The 13006-nt window shown below is 36.7% G+C and overlaps 1 protein-coding gene across 1 annotated transcript in view; it reads right to left on the reverse strand.

The window, feature by feature from the left end:
• Dnah11 (dynein axonemal heavy chain 11) overlaps nucleotides 1–13006 on the reverse strand; it is a 310480-nt gene that overhangs the window by 267550 nt on the left and 29924 nt on the right. The window contains exons 9-12 of the mRNA XM_021728753.3: nucleotides 7722–7838; nucleotides 2650–2787; nucleotides 1955–2079; nucleotides 1241–1436 (exon numbers count right to left, since the gene is read on the reverse strand). Coding sequence (XP_021584428.2) covers nucleotides 1241–1436; nucleotides 1955–2079; nucleotides 2650–2787; nucleotides 7722–7838 — 576 coding nt within the window. The remainder of the gene's footprint in view (nucleotides 1–1240; nucleotides 1437–1954; nucleotides 2080–2649; nucleotides 2788–7721; nucleotides 7839–13006) is intronic.

The raw sequence follows: 13006 nt of genomic DNA on the forward strand, positions 1-13006 counted from the left end.
TCCCACCCACTTGCATGGCTTTGGGCTGAAGCAATGATTTTTTTTTTTTTTTTTTTTTTTGTGTGTGTGTGTGTGTGTGTGTGTAAGACTCTGGGCTCCAGCAGAGCCTTCTTTATTTTGTTTATTTATTTTCATGTGGTGCTGAGGATCGAACCCAGTGCCTCACATGTGCAAGGCAAGAACTCTGCCACTGAGCCCCAGCTCCAGCCCACAATGATCTTTCCTACCTAAAAACTCAGCCAGATGTTTTTGTTTTTGATCATGAAAACTTAAAATAACCTTGCCTTTTATTGTAAAGCACATCCATGGGAGCTCAATAGAAAAGAAAGCTTATTTTATGCCCCTAATCTAGCAAGCTGAAAGAGTTGGAGATGTTTAAAATATACACACACCTAATATTATCTATATATACCATATATATGTACATACACGTACCATATAATTTAAGTACACATGTGCATATGACCATGATCACTAATAAGGTTTCTATATGCAATATTATTACATAACATGTAATGAATGAGAAATTTATTGACAAAATTTATTGAGAAAGTTGACCAAATGTGAAATTTCCCTTTGTGACATGATGTATCATGCCATAACAAAAGATCTGTTTAATAAAGGCAATCTTCATGCTGGATATTTATTTAACTGTTAGTACTATTTTTATTTGTTTTATTAAAATCACCACGAGTTTAACCACCATATACAAGCTTATTTTCTATTTTAAAGAAACTATGACAAATAGAAATTTACCACTATCTACCAAAAACACAACTGATTTTTATTCCATGTAGTCAGTCCCCAAATCTTAACTTAAGATACAGCTTCAATGAACTAAAAAAACTAGTATTTGTTATAAAAATATTTAAGCCAGAAACCATCTGGCAAAAACTAATGATTCAGTTCAGCAGAGCTAACATTTAGTAAGTGTTACCAAGTGCCAGACACGAAACTAGAGACACAAAGAAAAGTGAAATGGAGCCCACCCTCAAGAAAGAGTGGGGAGGCCAAGAAATAATTATAAGACAAAATAACAAAGAATAATTAAGACTTAGAAAACACATCTTTAAGGCAAGATTTACTGGAAGTTGTTTATAATTATATTCCTCTCAGCTATGACATTTTCCCAAAATAAAATATGAATGACTGGAAATGTAAGTCTATCAGGAAATATTTTAGAGATTTACTAAGGATAAGAATATCATCTATAAAACATCTTAGGAAACCAAACCCCTACCTTTGGGTCAAAGTTGACTCTAAGAAGACCATTTATGGCACTGAATTTAACCAAGGGTTGATTCAAATTGAATTCACAGATTTCATCCACATTAGCTTTCCATTTATTATAGATATGATTTTCAAATTGGTCTAGTAAAGTGATCATTTCGACATACTTCTGATAAACTGCAGCTTCATCAGGATTGTCCGAGAATCTGTAGGAATAAGGTTTTTCTACTTTTCTATATACTGATTTCTGCTTATTTTACAATAATATACATAGTGATGGTATACATCATAAATAGCCAGGAAGAGAAAAAATAAATACCAAAAAAAATGCTTTGGAATTGTTTTCGCTTTAAAATATATAGTTTTAAATGAATGGAACGCCAAAGCTTTTACTAAATATCAACAGCAACAAGTTGAGAGAAATGCATAATTAGAGGAGTGTGTGTTCCTGGAGAAAGAAAAAATAATAGCAAAGAATCATAACAGATACCACAAAGGAAAGAAAGTGTAAAGAAAAAAGGACCTGGAAACATGTAAACATATGTACTATGAGTCTCATCAAAAATATTACAACCATGGAGATGAAGCGCCCTCAACAAACCAGTGAAGAAAATTAAATGAGACCATGACTTCTTGAGTGCTAATAGGAACAGCTTGCTACCCTCTATAAAAAACCACCCGAAACCTTAGGATAATTTACCATGACATAGGCCTCAGTACTTACAGATAATGGAGAGATGAAAAGTTTGACCAAAACATTTGAAGGCGTTCAAGGATCTCTTTGGCCCATTTGATATTTCCAGAAGTAAATGGCATATTCTTGTTAAGAACTACACAACCATGTTCAATCTGCAAGTTGATATTTTGGTGAGGAGGAAGAGAAGGAATATTTAGTTAGGATGCCTGTAAGTAACCTTACAACCTTGTAAGTAACTGTTCGTTTTGGTAGTTTGGTATAAAACCTGTGTGAGTGGCACATGACTGTAATCCCAGCAACGAACGAGGAAGGCTGAGGCAGGAGGATTGCAAGTTCCAAGGCCAACCTCAGAAACTTAGCAAAATCCTGTCTCAAAAAATAGAAAAGAGCTGGTCAGTCCCTGTTTCTTTCCTCTTTCACTTTGCTTCTCTGCTTGCTAATAGTTTCTACTCACTTGTAACTTTAGCCAGCATGGATTCAGTGCCTTTGGGTTCAATCCCTAGTATTACAAAAAATAATAATAATAATAAAGTGTTTCATAACTTTTAGAAGAATTATGGTCCTAAAGCAAGTTCTCCATCTCCATATGAAAACAGTTAAGTAAATTTTTTTAAAAAAAAATTTAGTGCCTATATCTAATCTTTAGATATAATGAAATATAGATCTAGGCCATTACCTACAAAAATGATACTGTGAATATGATCAATCTCAGCACCACTTACCTGTTCCATGTGTTCATTATATAACTGCTTACACGTATCCAACTCTGTATTCAACATGTTCACTAGTGTGCTGTAATGTGGGCTGAAAATTTCCATGACAACTGGTTTCTCTAGAAAATTCCCAAATATAGTCAAAAGCTAGAAAAATCAAAGTTAAAGAAAGGTTAAGAACTGTGAGTTTTTAATACAAATATTCAGCTCAATTTCCCCCACTAAACCTTTGCTATGATGAAATAGAAGAAAGATCTAGAATCCTGCATTGCCTCAATACGTTGTTTCTAAATGGCATTACATTCAACAGATCAAATTCTAGATGTAATTCTTCTCTCTCATTGGAAACTGAGAGGGGTCAGAAATAGCCCATCTGTAAGAAGTTCCTGCTCACAGCTAATACTACTTCCTATTGGGCATCAGGGAACATACTGTGTATGTAAGAATAGAAGCAAATGTGATAATTATGTTATTTGTTCTTCCCCAACATAGTATTCTTTAGATATAAGAATCCCCATATCCATGAGGACGACTTCCTGATTTCACCACCAGTAATTACACCAAGTGTACCACTTACACCTACTGTTCTTCCCATCGCCTCTGTGTACCCACAAGATCTAGCCACCCCTGACAGCAACCTGGGATAGCAGTGGTCATTGGTCCCAAACAACCATTCCACAAGTGGATAACTCCTTTGACATAAATGTCCTGGCTCAAACCAATGCCTTGAGCTAATCAGATTCTCTGTTTACTCAAAGTCAGCACTGAATCCATGCTGGCTAAAGTTACAAGTGAGTAGAAACTATTAGCAAGCAGAGAAGTGAAGTGAAAGGGGACAGAAACAGGGAATGATCAGGATCACATTACCAGCAAAGCAGAAGTGAAGGTCCACAGGTCCTCTTGCTCAATGAACTGCCTGCCCTAGGTTTCAAACTAACATTTACCACTGGCTTCCACAAAGCTAAGTAAGCCAAACCTCGGATCCCTTGATCCCATCTTGTTTACTGCTCATGAGGATTTTTGTGTGTATATTTTAAGGAATCAGTGTTTATATCATGCTATGTGCCAGATGCTTGCTATACATTGGGCCCTTAAAAATGCTGTTATGGGCTGGGGATATAGCTCAGTAGGTAGTATGCCTGCCTCTCATGCACAGGCCCTGGATTCAATCCCTAGCACCATAAAAAATTTTTTAAAATGCTGTTATCACACGTTCCAGATGAGGACACCGAGTTGTGGGAAGGAAGTAACTTGCCCAAATTAAAATTTTGGCATAGTAGAGCTGGGATTTTAAATCAGGCTATCTGATGCCTTGGTCTACACTTCAAGGTATAGTGTCTTATTGGCAGGGGCCACTGAAAACTATATCACAGTAGTCCCCCTTCATCCAGATTTTTCTTTCTACAGTTTAAATTACCAGTGGAAACTGAATATATTAAATGGAAAATTCTAGAAGTGGGTATTTAAGTTTTGAAGAACTTTTATTTTGTTGTTATTGTTGTTACTCTTACTATGCCTTATTTATAAACTAAAATTTATCATGAGATGTATGTATAAGAAAAAAAATAGTACATAGAGTTCAATACTCTTCAAGGATTCAGGCATCCCCTTGGGTTCTTGGAACACGTCACTTGTAGAAAAGGGGGCATTTTTTGTTATCTGGTTACTCCATATGGGCTTTAGCATATGTTATTACCCATCTTATGAAGGTGTTTTAAAAGATGACACCTCAAAAAAACTAAATGTACTTAAGGTGACAGAAAAGCTATATATGAAGTCTTGTGCCTTGTTAGCAAGATGAAAAAAGAGTTTTGTTCTGTTTGGAATATATGAGTTATGTCTCAAAACTTATTATTTTTTTAAACAGCTTCATTATAAAAGCGATGCAAACATTTCCAGAAACTACACTCAATGAAAAAAAAGAAAAAAGAAAAACATCAACATAATGACAAAAGTTATACAAACCCAAATATAAATCTAAATATATCTTAAGGGGCAATTTAGACAAATTCCAGCTTTTTCTAGTAAGATGGATTATACCTATCACAGAAACTGCTAAATATTTTTAAATTATCTTGGTTAGGAGCTACCTAGCAAAATGTAAATTATTAACTTTCTTCTTGCAGCCATTGTTTTGTTGCATTTGGGCTTCAGGTAAATTCAAAAGTCAATACTGCCTCATGAGTTTAACAAAGAAGTGTTCTCCAACAACAATTAGGAAATACATTTATTTCACAACATCATTTTTCAAACACTTATCAAATTCGGCCCAACTGAAACAAGACCAGTAGTTTCCTTGCTACATCTTACTTTGCCTGCCTGCTTAGTAGTACCTAACTTCAAATGCAAAGGAAGGAAGGATGGGAAATATTCTTTGGGTAGGTGGAAAAAACAAAAAGTAAAAGTTACAAGGTCTGAGTGTACATTATCATAATATTCATTATCACAAATGTGTAAAAATCACCCTCAAGAATGAAAATAAAGGTCATTGTTCTGGAACTTCTTGCTTCCTTCTCACAGAACTAAGACTTATTTTAAGAAGAATATAGATGCTTCCTTCACAATGACCTCAAAAGGTTAAAAATGGATTCCTACATTTCTCCCCTGAAATATTCCACTTAAGATTCATGAGGCTTACCTTAAGTTTCTTCTACTCCCCAGATTAATAATGTAATACAGCTTCTCACAACAACGTTCTTGCTGTCCAAACTAGAACATATTTATGTTTCCCTAGGTTTGCCTCTTTCAAATATTTTTTTAAAACCCGTGGACCCCTCAACCATACACACTTCATAGTTTTCTAGCTTTCAAATACAAGCTGAGTATCACTTATCCGAGATGCTTGGAACCAGCAGTGTTTGGAATTTCAGACATTTTTCAGTTTGGAAATACTTCCACATATATAATGAGATATCTTGGGGATGAAGTTCAAATCCAAAATTCATTTATGTTTCCTATATGCCTTACATACATAGCCCAAGGTAATCTTATATAATATTTTTAGTAGTTTCATACATAGTGTAGGAATTTTCCAGTGGTATCATGTTACAGCTCAAAAAGTTTTGGATTCTGGAGTATTTTCAGACTTGAGATTAGGTATATTTAATCATTTTATCTTCATGCAAATTTTAGAAGTATGTATTCATGCTTTCTTGTTTTATTGAGTGTGAGCACTCTGGATTTTGAAGCACTACAATTTCATACCAGAGGTGAATGGTGTTTGGTTCCCTTTGTGGGCCATGCCTTCATCCAGAGTAGGCATTACATTGCCATCTTCAGAAAGCAGCCTACAAATATTTATTCACTGGGACCAATAATAGAGTTCCTCAACTAGCAGCAATGGTTAAAATCCCCCTTTCCTTAAAATATACAACCCCTGTAATTTTTTCCCCTGCCATTCCTCTTTCAGCAGCTCACTCTCATCAGCGTGACATTCCAATACTCAAATTACCAGTTAATCCAATTGGTCTCAAGCAGTGAGTGAGTCAGCCTGTTGTCTATGAGGCCCTTTGCAAAAGCCTCCCTAAACCTCACAAAAGCTGGAAGCTGATCCCCCATTGCCAAGTTCATAAAGGCAGGATTCCAAAACATAAGTTTTTCAGTAGACAAGGTACAAATATAAAGTTTTTTTAAAAAATCACATGGTGACAAGGTAAGATAAAATTTTTTAGAAACAATCAAGTGGCATGTACTTTTATAGACTCTGTAGAAGGGCAAGAAGACTTGAATTAGAAATGGAAGGTGACTGAGATTTCACTCTCCATTCTTCCAGTTATTTTACAACAGACATGAGTTTCAAGTAATATGAATATGATAGACGAGTACACAAATGTTAAAAAATAATATGGTCAAATTTTGATATAAAAGCAAGGAAAATATTCATGACTCTTGGCTAAGTGGGAAAGGTTACAAAAGAGGATCAGAATATATTGTCATCTTTGTCCAAGAAAAAAATATATGTACACTGAGTCAAACAGTGAGTGTTACATATAATAGTCATTGTACCTGAGAGATAAGATTATAGGTCATTTTATAATAAGGCTATATGTTTTAGCCAAGAGCATCTCCTTTTCACCCAAGAGTTTTTTGTTGTTGTTTTTTAATAAACAAAGTACCATCTGATCCTCATGAATTCTCCATGTTTAAATGCTCCATTGTGGACAAGGACATGGGGAGGGGGTGCACCACTATATATGGCCAATTCATTTGAATTTGAAAGTCAAAGTCAATCTCTTCTAAAAAAAAATTGTCTGCTGTATTGTTTTGCACTGTTATTCTCAACAAATGGTACCCATGATCCCAGCTGTGTTTCTTTGGCTATCAAACATTCAGTTTCTTTTTGAAATGTCACCTGATGATGAATTTGCACTTGACGTGAAGATCTCTTCTTTGAAAAGCACCTCTCACCTGGCATCCCTACAAGCCTTTAATGTGGGGGATCTATCCAGATGCTTTTGTTTTATGCAATTCTGAATACACATCAGTTCTATGACAAGATTCTTTCATGTTTTAACACCTCTGAAATTGAATGCATTATAGAGTCAATGGAATTTCAATTATTTGGCTACATTTTTCCCTTATTGACACATAAATAATGATGTATCTGATAATCGATAATGTCTTACACCTGATGAAATACAGTGTATAAAGGGCTATTTGTTTCAGTCAGATTAATAAAGCAGGCAGGCGAACCCAACATATGTAAACAATGGGAAAGAAAAAAATTCCTGAGTTAACAGGCATTTTTCACTTTTCACTGAGGCTTAATGTTGAATCAATATTTCATTGGCCAGGCCAAGCTTATTCTAAAGGTAATGAGCACTAAAATGTTGTGAATGCCAGAGAAAAATCAATAGTTAAACATCCTAAAAATGACCTTGCCAAACTAAATTTCATTATTCATTAGTGCGTTATTCAAAGTTTATTTTTTCGGTGTGAATTTTTCATGGAATTTTTAGGGAATACAACTAATCTACCTAATACTTCACCTTATTCAGAGAATAGTGTACTCATGACTGGCATCTAACAGTCCAAATTATTCAGTAGTAAAACACTGTCACATTAACTTCCTCCAAACTCACCTTAAATGCAGCTTCCAAACCATTACAGTTACAGAAACCTTCACAAAGAACTGTCCCGAGCCTTCTGTCAAAATCCAAAGTTTGGGATTTAAATGCAGCATAATCATGTTCAAACTCCTGTGAAAGTCAAAGTCAAATATTCATCTACAGGAAAGAATCCAATAGTGAAAATAACAATCACATAAGCCTGACCTAATTTTGAGGGTTTGTTTTTTGATTTTGGTACCAGGGATTGAACTCAGGGATGCTTGACCATTGAGCCACATCCCCAGCCCAATTTTTTTGTTTTAAAAACAGGGTCTCACTGAGTTGCTTAGTGCCTCACCATGGCTGAGGCTGGCTTTGAACTTGCAATCCTTCCTGTCTCAGCCTCCCAAGCCACTGGGATTATAGGCATGTGCCACCACACCAAACCTCTGGCCTAACTTTCTGAAGTTATTTTTCGTAACAGGATCCCAAAGAAGATCAATGAACAGTTGTATTTGACTGAGCGAATGGCTGCCTGCTGGGGACACTGCTGCTCAGTGTTGTCTTCACGTCCACAGCCCTTTTCCCTGGCTCAGACCCCAGTCCCAGAACTTCAGTCCACACCCACACATAAGCATCCATGTGTCTCACTTCCCCCAACACATTTTGATTATAAACAAAAAATAAAGCTTTCTGAACAGAAAGGAGGAGGAGGAGGAGGAGGAGGAGGAGGAAGAACCTAGCCTCATTACAACTTTAGTCCATTGACAAGTGGGAACATTTTTGGTATTTTTTTCAGAGCAGAAAACCTACATGGAAATGCTATTTCTTCAGGTGAGCACTAAAAATCCACAGGTCTGTGAGAAAACATTAGTGATACAGGAGAAACAAATATTGCTTCTTTTCAGTTTCTTATTTATATGCAGCAAACTCTCAGTTTCATAATATGAAACCACTCACTCCCATAACTAGAAGGAAGGAAGTGTTGAGAGAATAACTAGCATCCTCAGAGCACTGCAATTCCATCTTCTGCAAAGCTGTCGGAGGAATGCAGAAACTCTGGGGCCATCCCAGTCAGGGTCCTCTGAAGCACCTGCTACTAACTTGAATTAACAAAGGCCTTTGTTGCCACATAAACTGCACCTCTAACTGTTAACAGTCACTAATAATCATGATGACAACATTTATTTAGTTCTGTTAATGCTTCTTATCATTAACTTGATTCTCACAACATTATGTCAAAGGCAATTTTTTTTTCCATTTTAAAAGTGACAAATTCAGAGAAGTTAAATAATTTGCAAAAGAACCAGACCAAGGTCATGTCCAAGGAGATGGAAAACAGGAACCTGTTCAAGAGACAGGAGGTAAGATGGATAGCACTTGCCAGAGACAGGAGTAGAAGGAGTGACCCAGGTTTGTACTAGGGTGTGTATAAAGGAAGAATCACAGGGTTGGAGTTGTGGCCGAGGGGTGGAGCACTTGCCTAGCATGTGCGAGGCACTGGGTTCAATTCTCAGCACCACATATAAATAAATAAAAGTCCATCAACAACAAAATTAAAAAAAAAAAGGAGTTGCCACTTTATAGTAAATAACAGGACCAGAATTAAAGCCAGGTGACCTGGGTCCTGAGCCCGACTCTCAACTATGATGCTGTTTCTATGGAGGAATACATTTGTGATTGTCTATGAACTCCTACCTCCAAATTCCTATGTTGAAATCCTAACATATTGGGAAGTAGGGCCTCTGGGAGGAAATTAGGAAATGCGGGCAGAGCACTTCTAAATGAAAGGGACTATTACCTGCATTCAGATGCCTTGCAGAGACCCCTGGGCCCACCCACTAGTTGAGGGCACAGCAAAAAGGCTCTAAGAAATTGAGGCAGCCTTTGCCACACACCAAATCTGCTGTAACCTTGATCTTGAACTTGCCAACCTCCAGAGGCATGAAAATTGAATTTCTCATTTTTATGAGACACTGGATTTACACTGTTTTGTTGTAATAACCTAAACATACCAAGATAGCATGTGACGCTGAATTCCACACACACTGGAAAACAGTGCACAATGGCAGAGTTCTAGAACACTGTGTGTTGTACACCAGTTATATTTAGCACCAACAGGAAGTCTCTATTTCTCCTGAATTATAGCCAAGCAGTCTCTCCATTCAAGGATCACTGACTTAAAAGTAAACACAACTTCCCAACAAGTTTTAACAAGCCTGACATGTCCAGCTTCTTGGTATATTAACACAGGGCATACAATTTATAATCCTCAAACATTATCCAACACTTAGAGATCAGCAACAACTTCAGAAGGAAAAAAAATGTTAAGCTCCATCCCAGATCTCTCCCCCTTACTTGTGCACTCCTGAAACCAAATTTAGAACTGCAGACAGGACCCCCCCCCTCTCTCTTAGGAAGTCCTGCTGGGATTTCAAGTTTATCTTGCACAAAGTGAACTCACTGTCTTATCTATAAAGTTGTTCTGATTTTTTACACACCCTACTAGAAACTTGGGTAATTCCTTAGACTCTCTCTGGCAAATGCTGCCCATCTTTTCTGTCATCTTGACTTGGTCCTTGTTTTCCATCTCCCCAGGCATGACCCTGGCCTGATGACCACCACTATTCATCTGAACAGTTAGAAGAATGTTAGCCACTCTCTTAACTACTCTTTGCCAACAGTCTTGTCTGATTCATCCACCAAACCGCAACCTTAATAGTCTTTCTAAAATAGAAATCTTATGTCACTCCTATTCATAATCCTTTAATTTGTAATCTCAATTCAGAATTCTGAATTTCCTAAGATAAAATCCAAAAGTAAGCATAACCTACAAGTCCCTATGTGGCCTGAACCTCACTTAATCACTGTTCCTAAGTATTCTGCCACTTCTCCAAATTTTATACTCTAGGAGCTGGCAACACCTATCATATCTCTTCTCCCAGCCCCCACCTCTCACCAACTCCTCACTTGATTCATTTCTATTTATGTTACAGGTCTCGATTTATTTTCATATCTGGAAAAGAACCCCTTGCAAATGTTCTCACAGCCCTACACTTTTCATACCCTAGCACCAAACACACTTTGTAATAATTACCTACCTGTATTCTCCCCTGGATTTTAAATCTATGAGTCTAATAGCTAGATTTATTTTTTCAATTATGGTACCAATATTTCATGAGGTTCCCAGGTCATAGCTGTTTCTCAATATATGTTTCTAGAGAATAAATGATGACCTAGTATTATTTAGGAATCATTATAAAAACATTTCCATATTTTGAAAACTACAAAGTTGACTTTATTAGCATCATGGGAAGCTATTGAAGGGTTTTAGTTAGAGGAAAGCCATGATTTAACTTAGCCTGTAAAAGGCTCTCAAGCTGTGGTGTGGAGAAGAGACCAACGCATCCTGGACAGCCAAGTGCAAAAGCCAGTGAATTATGAATATGGTTTCAGGGTATATGTGAAAGAACTTGGCACTTTTGTGAGGAAATGAGTGGGATTTATGGATGACTCCAAGTTTTGTGGAGAATCCAGATAAGAGTGGATTTGGAGCCAGTGGCAGACACCTGTTATCCCACAACTCAGAAAGCTGAGGCCAGAAGATGGCAAATACAAGGCCATGGACTGAGCTTTCAACAGAAAGCTAATACGAATCAATATAACAGGATGCAAGATTGGTTGAACATACATAAATCAATAAATATAATTCACCACTTAAATTAAGAAGAAAAATCACATGATCATCTCAATAGGTTCAGAAAACACCTTTGATAAAGTCTTGCACTGGTTCATATTAAAAATGCTAGGAAAACTAGGGATTGAACGAATTTACCTCAACATTATAAAGGCCATTTATGACAAACTCAAAGCCAAAATCATACTAACTAGAGAAAAACTAAAAGCATTTATTCTAAAATCAGAAACAAGACAAGTCTGTTCACTCACCACTCCTTTTCAATATAGTCCTCAAAACATTAGCAAAAGTGATCAGGAGTAAGGTTCCCCTACCCTGGATGCAATTCCCAGTAAAACACACAAATAAAGTAGGTTTGGGGATGAGTAAAGCAAGAATTTAGCTTTTAACTTGTTAATTTTGAGATATCTATTAAATATCTCAGTAGGATGATAAGTAGGCAGCTTATATGCTTTGTGTTTAGGACTTGGGATTAAGTTTCCACTGTTAGAAAAGTCCTTTAAGTTTTTGCAAAAATTTTTTTTCAATCAAGTTGTGGTAGTTCTGTATTACTAAGGTTTTATTTTGTTTTTTGTTTTTTGGGTTTTTTTTTTTTTTTTGGTCATGAATGGGTGTTGAATTTGTTCAAATTTGTTTTCTGTATTAACATGATGACAGGAATTTCCTTTCTTGGGCCTATTAATATAGAAATTATGCTGAAAGCTATAAATATTGATTTCAAATCAAATTAAGGAATGAGATGGCCCTACATTCCTAGAATAAATACGCATTGGACATGTACAATTCTTTTTATATTGGTGGGACTATTGATTGGTATCACCATTATGAAAAACAATATGGAGGTTCCTAAGGAAATAAAGAGTAGAACTACTATGTAACCCAGTAATCTTCCTTCTGAAGGCTCTGATTTCATTGAGGGGTTAACCCACTGATGACTTCATAGGTGAATGGTCTATTGGGAAGTGGTGGGAACTGTTATCAGTGGAAGCTAGTTGAAGGGAGTCCTGGAAAGAGGAGATTTCCCTTGGGGACTATATACACAAAGGAGAGAAATTACCTCATAAAGACATTTGCATTCCCACATGCAATGTGTGTTTACAAGAGGTGGGTTCAAAGGTGTGCCTTTAGGGTATATATTTTGTCCTTGTTTAAGGAAACTCTCTGCTTCCCGGTGTGATGTCTTGAGACACTTTTCTCCATTACACCCTTCTGCCACGATGATCTGCCACACTTTGGGACCCAAGGAATGGAGTCAGCTATCTATGACTGAGACCTCTGAAGCTGTGAGCCCCAAATAAAATTGTTCCTCCTTAAAATTGTTCTTGTCGGGCCTTTTGGTAACGGAAAAATGACTTTTAGTGGGAAAACCAACTAAAACACATATACTAACAATGAACAATCCAAAAAGGATATTAACAATTCCAAACTGGGCAACTCCAAGGGTGCACCATCTGCAATCCCAGCTCCAGGAGAGGCAAAGGCAGGAGCATCACAAGCTCAAGGCCATCCTCATCCATTTTTCAAAACCATGCTTCAAAATAAAACTTTAAATACTGGGGATGAAGTTGAGTGATAGAATGCTTGCCTAGCATGTATAAGGCCCTGGTTCAATCCCTAGTGA

Source organism: Ictidomys tridecemlineatus, chromosome 2, assembly GCF_052094955.1.
Source record: "Ictidomys tridecemlineatus isolate mIctTri1 chromosome 2, mIctTri1.hap1, whole genome shotgun sequence".
Classification (NCBI taxonomy): Eukaryota; Metazoa; Chordata; class Mammalia; order Rodentia; family Sciuridae; genus Ictidomys; species Ictidomys tridecemlineatus.